The sequence below is a fragment of the Grammomys surdaster genome, unplaced genomic scaffold (genome assembly GCF_004785775.1).
Source record: "Grammomys surdaster isolate TR1022 unplaced genomic scaffold, NIH_TR_1.0 129, whole genome shotgun sequence".
Lineage (NCBI taxonomy): Eukaryota > Metazoa > Chordata > Mammalia > Rodentia > Muridae > Grammomys > Grammomys surdaster.
The window spans coordinates 6,478,257-6,491,333 of NW_021604587.1; the positions used below are offsets into that span (position 1 = coordinate 6,478,257).

At 38.3% G+C, this 13,077-nt stretch overlaps 1 protein-coding gene across 1 annotated transcript in view; it reads right to left on the reverse strand.

The window, feature by feature from the left end:
- Nucleotides 1-846: 846 nt before the first annotated feature.
- Macrod2 (mono-ADP ribosylhydrolase 2) overlaps nucleotides 847-13,077 on the reverse strand; it is a 1,849,434-nt gene continuing 1,837,203 nt past the window's right edge. Inside the window, exons 18-19 of the mRNA XM_028755287.1 lie at nucleotides 6,685-6,752; nucleotides 847-916 (exon numbers count right to left, since the gene is read on the reverse strand). Coding sequence (XP_028611120.1) covers nucleotides 6,685-6,752 — 68 coding nt within the window. The 3' untranslated portion in view covers nucleotides 847-916. The remainder of the gene's footprint in view (nucleotides 917-6,684; nucleotides 6,753-13,077) is intronic.

Consider the following 13,077-nt stretch of genomic DNA (forward strand, 5'->3'; position numbering starts at 1 on the left):
TAGATATTCTTTTATGAAGAGTAGAGACTTCGAGTGGACTTTGAAAACTCAAATTGTTATTAATAGATTTATTTGAGTCCTAAATGAAGCAAGATGGTCCCTTTGACCTCAGTGATAGTAACACGCATTCCAATTGTGTACAAAGAACCACATCTTGGTGATGGGCTCCATATGGAAGCACACTGTGAAGACCTCATAAACCAAGGAAGCAGTACTTGAAATCAGCTTCACAAAAGAAACACACATAGCATCCTGGGTGTGAAGGTTGGAGAATCTGGTGGCTGCCAAGACTGACCTTCTTTGTTAATGCCTGATTTGAATATTTTGAACTCTTTATTCAGACCTCTTCCAAGTGTTATCTGAGGTTTGTACCCATTTTCTATCCTTCCTCCTTTGTCTGTGGTTTACACCAATGCAGGGCATGGTAACTCTTGAAATTTAGCCTACAGCTTGTCATCACCTTCTTTCTTTTTTGTGGAACAAATTGTCCTATGACCAGCTTTGTGTGAGAATCAAGAAAGCAGAGAGGGTTTAGGAGACCCGGGTGAGTATTAAGCCTATCAGCATGGCCCTAGGGTGAGGCATGGAGAAAAGACAGAAATGATTCGGACTGAGTGCCTGAAAGATGCTTAGCATGGTGCCTCCCACAAAATGGAGGGAGCTTGCTTGCACTTTCTTTTTTCTTGTCTTTTCTTTTTGTTTTTTCATTTTTTCTTTTCTGTAGGTAAACAACAAAATGCAGCTGGAGAATTAGAGCAAAGGACCCCCTTTCTTCCATGAACTTGCCTTCCCCCCTCCCCCAACCCCTTCCACAGCACACACTATCATCTTCCCAAGTCCCCCAGGGCCAGGCCTTGCCATGCTGAGGGTTGTCATTTAGCTTCAGTTCTTTGTTCCTTTGCTTCATCTTGTGGCCCTGAGGAAGACAAAGAGAAAGCATTTGTTAGATTAAAGATTAAGCATCTTCACAAGGCTTAGTAAGAAGTACCTTTTAAAGCAGCACTTGAAATGTCTCTCAGTCCTCAAACAGGCCTAGGAATAGCTTATTTGACTATCAAAGAGCTTTGCCTATCTGAACTGTAATTGCTGGCACATGGTATCTTTAAAGATCTTATAAATCACTGCTGATAAATGTAGGCCACATGACAAACTGCTTCAGCTGATGGGGACTATTAACGCAAGTGTTCGAAGAATTCTTTGAACAATCTACGTTTGATGTGTTCTTCCTTTCCCAGCCTATTGGTTCATTCTAGATCCTAGTGACTGGTATGTAAACAACTTTTAGTATGCAGATTTGTAAAAGCCTTTGTTGAGACCCTTTTTTGTTGAGTACCTGCTGGGTTCCCCACCCATGAGACAACTCTAATATACTCTTTTCCAGAAGAATCTGTGGTCATTTTAGTTTGACCTTTAAAATGAGGTCTACCCTACCTCCAGGGAAATGCACAATCCAGACATATTCAGTTACTCCTAGTCTCAAGAGTCACATTTAATCCATGATACTATCATAATTAAAAAACTTCTCCCGACTAAAGAAATTTCCCTTTCCCAAGTCTACTTCTGCTGGAACCAAGAATTGTGAGGTTGGGTTACCTGATCTAGTACTTTCTACAGCTGAGATCTCTACAAACAGGATCACACAAGCATCTCTGTGCTTGGCTCCTTTCACTCAGCATAGTGTTTGAGAGTTATATTCTTGCTTCTTAACTTTATTCTTTTTTTAATTTTCCAGTAATGACTGACATTACTCTGTCTAGAAAGATCAGATTTTTCATCCATTCTACTATGAGATACTTAGACTGTGTCAAAAAGAAAATAGCCCCATATGAATGGGATTCAGGGTGCTATTTATATTCATGTCTACAGTGTACATGGTCCTAGCAAATGCCCCCCCCCAACCCCACGCCCAAGCTAGACCTCTTTCAATCCCTAGCTACCACTATCCTTCACTTCATGTTGACATTTTTGTTTAGTGGCTTATTTCATTTAACACAATGCACTATATTCCATTATATATGCATTTGTCCATTATGATATTTTCTTTGTGGACATACAGCATAACTATTTTAGCTACTATGAATAATATAGCAATAAACACCTGCATGTGGATATGTCATGCTGATCTATGCTAAGGACTGGGATGGCTATATATTTTCCATTGTTTCTTTTATTGAAAACAGATTTTTTTTTCATACAATGTACTCTGATTATGGTTTCTACTTCTCCAATTCCTTGTTTTCCACAGTGGATTTACATTACCACCAACACTGGGTTACGTTTTTTTGGGGCACATTTTCATCAGTCTTTTAAAATCAATAGTGATGCTGAACTGAGTGAGATGGAATATTACTCTAGTGTGGATTTGCATTTCCCTGATGGCTAATGATATTCATTGTTTTGTTTTCCTTTGTTCTTCATATATTAGTTGGGCATTGCTATTTTGAGAGGTATCTATTTGGGTCATTTTCTTATTAAGTAGAAAATTTACTTTTGAGTGTTTTTGGGCTCCTTTCTGGATCTTCTTCCTTTGGGACATGTAGCTGTCAAACACTCCCCTGACTCTGTAGATGTCTCTACATTGTGTTGCTCATCTTCATTTGCTGTATAGAAGCTTTGCCATTGAATGTAATCTTACTTTCCAATTTTTCCTTTTGCTCTTGTACTATTTGGGTCCTCTCTGGAAAGATCATTGCCCAGATCACTGACATAAAGTGTTTTCCTCTGTTTTGGGCGTTAGATTTAGGTGTTTGATGCCCCCCACCCCTGTTTTTTTTAGTTAGTTTTTATACACAGTGAAAAGCAGTAGGCACATTTCAGTCCTCTGCATGTAGATTCTGACTTTCCAAGGCTATGCCTTCAAGTTGGCTCTTTACTCAGGATTATATTTTTTTTTTGTTTTTTATTTCCATATGATTAGGGTTTTGCTGCTGTTGTTCCATTTTTGTAAAGAAATGCTTTGGTTTTATATTTGTTGCTTTGCTAATTGCTGTAACTTAATGCCTGACAAGAAGCAAAATAAGGGAGAAAGAAATTTTCTATGCTACAGTTGAATAAAGGATATAGCCCATATGGTAGTCAGAGAGGAAAGGTACGATGGTGGGATGTGACCTTGAGTCCACAGTCAGAAAACAGAGGGAAGACTGCCTAAAGGATTCATAACCTTCAAAAAAGTGCACCAGCCAGGGGCCAAGTTTATAAACATTAAGCTTGTAAGGGATATTTCTTGTAAGGATATTTCTGCCATACTGGGTGTTATGGCAGAGATTACATTGAGCCTATAGGACCATTTTTTAAAATATGAACAGTTTAACAATGCTAATTCTCCTAAATCCATGAAATGAAACTTCTCTTATGTATGTGCATCTCTGATTTCATGCCTCCATGTCTTATGATTTTCACTAGCAACATCTTTCACTCCCTCGGTTAAATTTATTGCTGATAGCTTATTTTTGTAGTTATTTTGAAAGATTGCTTTCCTGCTTTTCCGTGTTTTTCCTCAGAACATTGTTAAGATGATCTGTGTACTGCTACTTTCCTGATTTTATCTGTCTTTCTATATAGAATCATATCATCTGCAAAAAGAATATTATTCTTCTTCCCCTTCCATTTTTATGTATTTATTGTTCTTTCTAAAACTTCTAGTACCCATAGCTAGAAAAGAGTGACAATACTTTATCTTCTTATGCATTTGCTATGGTTTGAATGTAAAAGGGCCATTGGTTTCTGGGTGGTTGCACTATTTTGGGGATGTGATAGAAACCATCCAAAGTCAAGCTTATCTGGATGACATAGAGGATTTAGAAGCAGGCTACTGAAGTCCACATTCTTTTCTAATTCTGGTCTAGTATTTGCTTCCTGATGCTCTAGGTCATTAGAAGGTCATTTTACAAGATCCCATCACCAGCATCACCAGCAAAACAGGCTGCCACAGAGTAAGGGACCATCCTCTCTAAAGCCATATTCTTTCCCCTTATAGTGTTTCTACCTGGTACTTTCTCACAGGTTAGTAAGTAGTGGTACCCTGGGCTTACAGGACAAGCTTTCATTTTTCAACATTTGGTATAATTCTGGCCATTAGAGTGTAATATTGGAGGGAGTATTTATAATTAAGTGTTGCTAAAACATCTGATAGATTTAAAAATATTCAAATGATCATCTAATCTTTTCCTCCAGACGATTTAATGTCATTACATTTATTAATTTGCATCTATGAAACTATCCTTAAAATTCCTTGGACAAAATCAGTTTGATAATGCTGAATGGTCTTTTTTTTTTTTTTTAATGCCAAACTCTTTGGGCTTCTTTACCTCTTTCATTTAAGTATAATAGTTTTAAAAGAATTGTCTATAGTTAGTGTGGGTATGACCTTGAAGGTTCTATCGGAACTCAAGTGGTCTTTACCTATCTTGATGCTCCTGCTGATCTTCAAGCCCAAGGGTTCAAATAAATCTTTCCTTCTTATTCACTGATTTTTGTTAGAGTAATCGAAAATATAGGCTATAACATTTTTAACTCCTATCAATGTCAATGTAGAAGTTCCAGTTACTCCATATTTTTTGTACCAGATGATGATGTTAACTTTCTAAAGGAAGTAGTTCAGTGTCAATCCACATCAAACTAAGTCTGATGAGGCTCAGCGAGTAACAACTCGCAAACTCTAACTGCAATAGTAGTGTAAAAATAAAGGCTCCAAATACATTAATATATGTTTGATGTAATTAATGTGATAAAACAAAGTCTGACCTGTGACTCTGCTAAATAACTGTGGCATCACAGTGCACAGAAGGCTGTGAAGATGTGGGAGAGGAAGCTGAAACAAGTAAGATTTTAGTGTCTGTGGCAGACTGTCTCTGGTTATCCTGAAAGATATTTAAGGCTATGAATACTCAAGTTTCATGTATGAAACAGCATGATATTTGCATATGCATATCTTTCTGTGTAATTTAAATTACCTCGAGATTACCAAAATACCTCATGCAGTGTAATGTTATGTTTTGTAGTTGTCATCCTGCGTTAGTTAGGGGTAACAAGGAAAGTCTCTACATAGTCACTACATACGAAATTCTTTGTTTTTATTTTTTTAATGTATTTTAAATTCATGGGTTTCTTGAATCAGTGGACTAGGAACAACATATCTGAATAGCCAGAGGTATTACCTAGTATGCATCAAATTTATGTGGGATAAAGGCCAGAAAACCAGTGCAATAAAGTCAGGTAAATCAGCAGGCTTGTCCAGGTTTCAGTTCCCTTGGCACTTTAAAGAAAAGTTGCGGTAGATGATGCCTGGGTTTGTTAATTAATTTAGATATATTTCTCTGGTAGCCTATGAGTTTTTTAAATATTTGGGATCTGTATGAATACAGAAAAGCACCATCATGCTTGCTGCAAGCAATGTCTGAGCTATTCAAAAGCAGGCGAGAGAAGAAATGATGGTGACTATATTCACACATTCAAGTAATTTTGAATTGGAAGTACTTGAACCTCCATGTATATCTGAGGTCAAGGAAATAGATCTATACTGCTACTTTACTTGGATATTAATAGGAAAAAAATCCAAAAGTTGTAGTTTGTTGGAGGCTAAAGAACAAAAATGATAGGAGGCACTGAGGAATGGTGGGAACTGTTTAAGTTTGTCTCAGTTCATTATTTTTCAATGGAAACTTCCCAGAGTATTTGCAGCACATGGCTAAGGTACAAATGTTATGAGTTCATGTTTATATAAATGTGTATTTTTAAAACAATTTTGTGGTATAAAAATAGCATTACATTTATAGCTGCATAAAGTTGATGATTATCATGACAATGATAGATATGTCCTCACCTATAGTCGTTAGAACTTTCATCCCATTATGTGGTTTGAGCTCAAGTCTGATGCAAGGTGTGGAGACTAAGAGGAACTAGAGAGTGGAAGGAGCAGCCATGGCCTGTCTGTGTTCTACCAGCACTGCCTCAGAGTTCATTGCTCCACGGTGTTTTTAATATGTAGTTAATAATAAGGCCAACTTCTTTATTTTCAGATTTTTCCATAGTCCTTTCTAGGGTAGGGAAAGTCAAGGAAACACTAGTAGATTATTAATTACTCTACATATGATTTAGCTGTGTGGTCTGGTTACCACTTCATTTTTCCTTGGAGTTGCCTCAGGCCCATTGAACTCAAGGTATGTCTGTCAAGTTGCACATGTCCTCGGGAGGCTATGTGTGCTACCTCAGGCACCTATTTTTCTGCCAACACATATTTATATGTCTTTATACGTTTTTTTTTCAGGTAAAGATTTAGTGTTGCACTTAAAAACCAGATATACCAAACAATGCAGTGTAGTGTTCCTGGAAAAGTGATGCTTCTGGAATCACCTGGGGTTACTGAAGTAATGTGGTCACTCTAGGAGGCAAGAGGTAAGATTGATAGGAAAACACTATTCTTATTGTCAAAGTGAGGAAATCTAAGGTGTTCCATGATTTAAATATGCTTGTTACACAGCTCATTCTTTCTACTTAAGGATGACAAGCTTCTATGAGATAATCTTTCTTCTTAACACTGTGTTATTTGGTTTAAAGTTCTCTAAAGTCAAGCCCAAGCTACACACTGGGACATGACAAAACCAAGAGAAATACAACATGTTGTTTACAAATTAATACTTATGGTTAGCTCTTGAATTGAAAAATCTCTCCATTGGGGTAACTTACCTATTGGAGATCTTCTTGCAGACTCTCTGTTGGCTCATTTACATCATCCACCTGACTGTTCATGTCAACTGTAAACAGAAAGGGTTAAATCATTATCAAACCTAAACTGTTGAGCACATGAAAATTGCCACTATTGTTTGAAAATGTTCCAATTTCCTGTCTTATGCCTTTTCGGTTTTCATTTATTCATGACACGGGGACCAGGAGGTTAGGATTCACTCTCCTCTCCGCTGAGCTGTCATTTCATGCAAGATTCGTGGTTTGGCAATGTGAGTGTATTTATTACCATCCTTAAATAGATAAATTCAAAGGCCCTAATAGATATCTAGGAAAACTAAGAGAGAAAACAAAGAAAAAGCAGATCATTGGCATGCAGAGAGGTGCACTGCTCCCTCCATAGTAGTAAGGTCAATAGACCCCGTTCAGTTTGCTGTGTTTTCAATTTCAGAATTCAAAACAGTTTCTGCAGATTTGTTACTGGGTACGACAGCCAGTAGCGGCCATGAGATAGAAACGCAAAGCAATGTGTATGCCATTTCCTTGATTATGTTCCTTCTGTGTGAGCATTTACATAAACATAGAGTATATAATTACTCCCTTTCTCCAAAACTGGCCCAGACCAGTCACTCTGGAAATTTCCAAGGGTCAGCAAGTTTAATGAGATTTTTAGTATCCAAGCCCATACAGTAAGCTAGGAAAATACATAAAGAAGTGGACAGTGGGGGACTCAGTTGGTAGAGTGCTTGCCTCGAACACTGAGTCAAGGGTTGAGTTCCCAGCAACAGGAAACAGACAATGAAAAATAATTAACTGAAACTCTGACTTTGAATCCCTGGCAAGCAAATATAACCCTTAGTACAAATATTCAGGACCAGTGCTGGTGGTCATCAGCTCCCCTCCTTTCCAAGAAACCAAGGAAAGACACCTACCACTTGTAGTTAGCGTTCTTCTAACACCCACCTCCAAATACAGGATTGGTGCCTTCCACTTTGTGAACTGGACATATTCCCCTCACCTGCCATGCACTGGCAATACTGTAATACCATCAGTATAATAACCTTTATTTATTTGGGAAGTGTTCAGTTCTTTGCATAAAACCAGTGACTAAAATACTTTTCTTTTTCCAGAACATGAAAGAGCAAAGTAATGGAATAATGGCGGATGGTGGTCCCACACTACACAGATGCTTCAAAGAATGATGTCCTTGGATAGCATCCCATGATCCTTCTCAGGATTTCAGACTTAAAATGGTGGTCTCTCCTTTCTTTCTGAAAACTGTGCTGATTTACTAATTATTTGTCAATTCATTTCAAATTTCACCTGTAAACTGGCCAGATGTAATAATAGTTCTGTCAGCAAGAGAAGCATTTATGTTCTGTTCAACCTGGCACATGTATTTCTGTAAGTGCCGCCTCTCAGAGTGGAGTATACAGGGGTAAGCACAGCAAAATGCTCGTTTTCTGTTCCTTCTAGCCAAAAGACACTCAGTCTACAACTTATTAGTATATGTTCTATAAAAAGCATTCCATGATAAAATAGCTCTGTGTAAAAGTAAAGTTTAATCATATTAAAGAAGTTCTTGCTAAGGATTCAGAGTCTACAGGTCTCTACTGCATCTAGGACATAGACTCGAGATTTTACATATCACTTTCTTGTTCATCAAGGACCTGTATATAGTGGCAGAACATCCACAGAGTCTGCTTTGCGAAGAAGTGATAAGAATCTATGTCTATCGTTTTAGGGGCAGGCTGAAGCTGGTTCCCTTCAACTGAACACCATTGTCAGGCTGGGCAGATCTGGGGCATCTTCTGGATAATGAATGCTCATAGGTAGAGGGCTAAGAATTAAGGGAGACAGTTCAGATGATGGCAAGCTTATAGGGCAAACCTATGTGATAGAAAAGTGGCTACTATAAGAATCTTTATTTAAAACTACCATGTTACTTACCATTATGGCTAAATTATTTCCTAATTGATTATCAACTCAAAGTAATTTACTTTTTTCTTCCCCTGAAAAACCCCTCAAAGGTAGAGAAAGATGGTGGCTGACTGACATGTTTTAGTGTTTGTCTTTTCAGAGACAGTTGGAGTTCAACAGCCAATAAACTAGCTTTATGGTGACTGAGTAGATCAGCAAGAGACCATGATGCCTGCCTTTAGCATAACAACATGAGAGTTTGTTTGGAGGCTCTAGCAGGGCAGTGCTGTCTACCCTTGATGTGAAACTCTTCCTTTTCCATTGGTGAAGGTCATCCTCTTTGACTCAGCAAGCAACTTCAGGGAGGACACTTGCTTATGTAGCCGTGAAGGAAGAAGGGACAACTGCCTGGATATACAGATCAGCAGAATTAATGCTGGCAATAAATGAGGTGACAGATGTCACTCTCACATTCGAGTGTAACAAAATAAGAAGGCACACTGAAGCAGGCAGCAGGTATTGCCTGTGGCATCCTTCCCCTTACTCTGAACATTTAGCCCTGCACAGGGAAAGGTTGCTGGCTTAAAAAAGGGAGACGTAATTGAGTCCCAGTCTTAAACCTGAACCGTGGAACAAAGCTAGCCACAGTGAAATCTGGTGCTGGAGAAAGGCTTGTGATTCCTAGGTACCAGGTTGAGATCTAGAGCCTGAACTACTAAAAGTACACTAGGCCAGGCAGGTAACTGCCTCCACAATGCCTCCTTAAGTCTATGGTGGCTGAGTGCTGGACAAGGCTCAACCTCCTGGGAAGAAAGTTTTTAAAGCAAGCTAGCATGCAGCATTAACACACCTGTGGTACTGTGATCCAGGATCTGGTAGAAAGTATGTCTGCCACAGCACAAACAGCCTGAGAGCCCATTTCTAACAGCAGGCAGAGACACATCTACACCAGAAACAGACTCCAGTTTAGATACAGCTTTGGCAGCCTACAGCACAGATGCTCTCTTTCTGTGGCTATGAAAATCTCTGTAGCCATAAGCCTTGTATGTGACCCAGCCTAGTGCCAGGCTTGATAGCCAAGGGACTGTCTCTACTATTTATCTCAGATCTCAGGTAATGTAGCTTTAACAAGCCCGTTAACAGAGTTCCAGCATTGTCCTGGCACCAGGAATAGACTGCATCCTGTGCTTTGGCCAATACCAACTGAGATGTTGTTCCTTGAGGTAACTGACTATGCAGTTCCTTGCTACCATGAGACTTAGGCATATCTCAGCTTAGCATCAGCAAGGACTGCTGTGGCCAACACCATCTCAACTTAGTTTGCTATAAGAACAAATTGTTGAGGGTACTACCTGATAGGTTTTAGCAGCCCAGGGCCAAATTCCTGGATGAAATCTAACACTAGGAAACTGTTAATGGTTCCCACTCCCAAGTTTGGCTACCAACAGCCTCTGGAAGATCTCCAGGGCAAGGTAAAAAGCATGAGGTACTAGACTTCTAAAGTATCTCACACAACTAGGACTATTCGCAGCAATCTGTCGCCACAATTCCACTTCACCAACAAGCAGTCATATTAGTGTGTGCCTTGGACCTACCCCAATGTTGTGCTACTCTTGGCAGCATTACTGGCCACAAATGTGACATTGGAGCTAAAGGCTAGACTGTCAACAGTGAATTTTTTGTGAAATCGGTCTGAGTCCTGCCTTGGCACCTCACAACATGCTGTAACTGTGGATAACAGAGACAGGCTTATGGGAACAGACACAATTTTATTATGAACAATAAAACTGAAAGTGTATTTGGACAAATTTTGGCTGAAACAATACATTCTCCCCATAGACCTTGACCTGGGAGCTATCCAGTACTGAAATACAGGATAGAGGAGGAATCAGAACCTACAACATAGTCTGCTTCACATTTTTGGGAAGATGGGCACTGACAAAGCTAGGTAAGAGCTCATTGGTTGATACTGGAATGGCCTGACATGCTAACAATATCAAGTATTTTGAGTCATGGCCAAAATAGATGTCTGAAACTGGCTGGGTAGGTACCAATGAAGGAGAACTCTCTGGAAATGTAAACACTTGTTTTTGTTTTTTTAAAGACCTTTAATGAGACAGAAGAAAACTGAAATGCTACAAAGACAAAGGGAATTTTAAAAAATCAACCCCCAAAATCTGTGCGAAAAAATATGCTTAGTGGAGGCTGGAGAGATGGCTCAGTGGTTAAGACCATTGACTGTTCTTCTAGAGGTCCTGAGTTCAATTCCCAACAACCACATGGTGGCTCACAACCAACTGTAATGGGATCGGATGTCCTCTTCTGGTGTGTCTTAAGACAGCTACAGTGTACTCATAAAAATCTTTTAGTATAAAAGAGTATAAAAATCTTTTAGCAAAGAAAAATATGCTTAGCAAATCACAATAGAAGGTACCAGGAGATTAGTTGAGGAGAACCATTAGTGAGCTAGAATTCCTGCTTCCATGAGATGCAGAACTGAAAGTGAGGAAGGCAAATCATATGTCTTTGGGACACTATTAGAAAAAGAACAAACATTTGGATAATTAGAGTCTAAGAACAGCTTGGCAATATCAAAGGAGTAGAAATTATTCAAGTGTAGAATTTTTTTTTGTTGTTATTTTTTTGGTTTTTTTTTTTCTGGTTTTTTTGAGACAGGATTTCTCTGTGTAGCTCTGGCTGTCCTGGAACTCACTCTGTAGACCAGGCTGGCCTCGAACTCAGAAATCTGCCTGCCTCTTAGAATTCTTTCCTCAAGAACAATACAATCATCCAGATATAGCAAGGTCCAAGGTCACCAATCAAATTTAATACAGTCTACCTTCCCAATGTATGTTATGATTTAAGGTAAGTGATAAAGATATTCTCAAAGCTCTAAGAGAAAAGAAGCAAATAAAGTTGATAGGCATCCCACGTCATGTGAAAGCAGGTTGCTCAGTATCATACTGTCCAGGAGAAAGTGGCATATAATCTCTATACGACTGATGGGAGAAGACACTATGTCCAGCAAAAGTCCACATTAGTAATCAAGGACTGACAGAAGCATCACCAAACTGAAGCCAAAAAAGTGTGTGAGACTGCACTACAAAAGTGCAAAGGGACTTTTCAGACTGAAAGAGTTATCAAGAAAGAGGAATAGGTATCTGAAAATTTATGCACTAATTTACAAGTAAATCAAACTGCCTAGCAGTGGAAACATGGCAGATAAGCGTACTTTTACAAAGAAGATTCAAAAAGCTAGTGATTACCAGACCAATCGACCAAGAAATAACCAATAACCAAGACAGGGAATTAGATTTTCAAAAGCTCAAAACTACTCCTGCTTTACCCCCACTTCTCCTATTTTTCAATACAGTATTATGTAGCCCAGATTGGGCTGAACTTATGTAGCTGAGGATGACTTTGAAGTCTTTGTCATCTTTGCCTCTGATTTTAAAGAGTTGAGATTACAAGTATGAGTCACCATACATAACCAACTCTCTTATATTTTCACCCTTTTGTATCTGTTCTCTATGGTATTAGTTCAAATGATTTTCATGTGTCGTATCGAGTGTGATGAAAATATTTGTAAAGCAAACCAAATGAATGATGAAGAATGGAAGTACAGGAAGACTAGGAATGATTTATATAAGGGCTGATATAAGAGTTTACCTATAATTACTCTGGATGTAAATGAATTAATTCTTCAACTAAATGTCATAGTTACTGAATGGGACAAAACACATAGCCAAACCACATAATAATTCAACAAAACTCACTTTACAACTCAAGGCATGTATAGACTGAGAACAAAGAGATAGAGTGAAATATGCCATGCTAGGGATTCAAAAGGAATCAGGAATAAACGTACATTCATCTAGACCAAATATCCCATGCAAACAAGAGGGTTTAGTTATACCCTAGACCCAGGGCTCCAGCAGTCATCCACAGAATGCTCCATTTGCTAAAGGCACACAGAACATTTTTCAGAACATATGTCATACAGAAAAGCCCAACATATTTTTTAGATGTAAATTATATTGTTAGCCATCTGTGGATATAAGAATAAAATAGGTCATTGAAATACACCGAAACAAATAAAAATGTAGATAACATACTAAAAACTAGCAGATGTGATGGCCATAACATTAAAAGGGAAGTTTGTAGGAATTAATTCAATTATAAGAGGAAATTGGAAATATTTCAAGCAACCTATCCATGAATATCAAGGATCTAGAAAACAACATCAAACCAACACTAATAAAAAATTATCAAACAATGCAAACATATAAAACTTCTTTAGAAGGATAAAATAATAAACCTTCAGCTAACTTAAGGAACAAACCTTCAGCTAACTTTAGGAAAGAGAGTAATAAAATCAGATTTAAAGAGAGGCAATATAACTGATAAATATAAAAGATCAAGACTGGTTATATAACAGCTATATGTCAAATGCCTACACGTTCTCAAGACTGAATC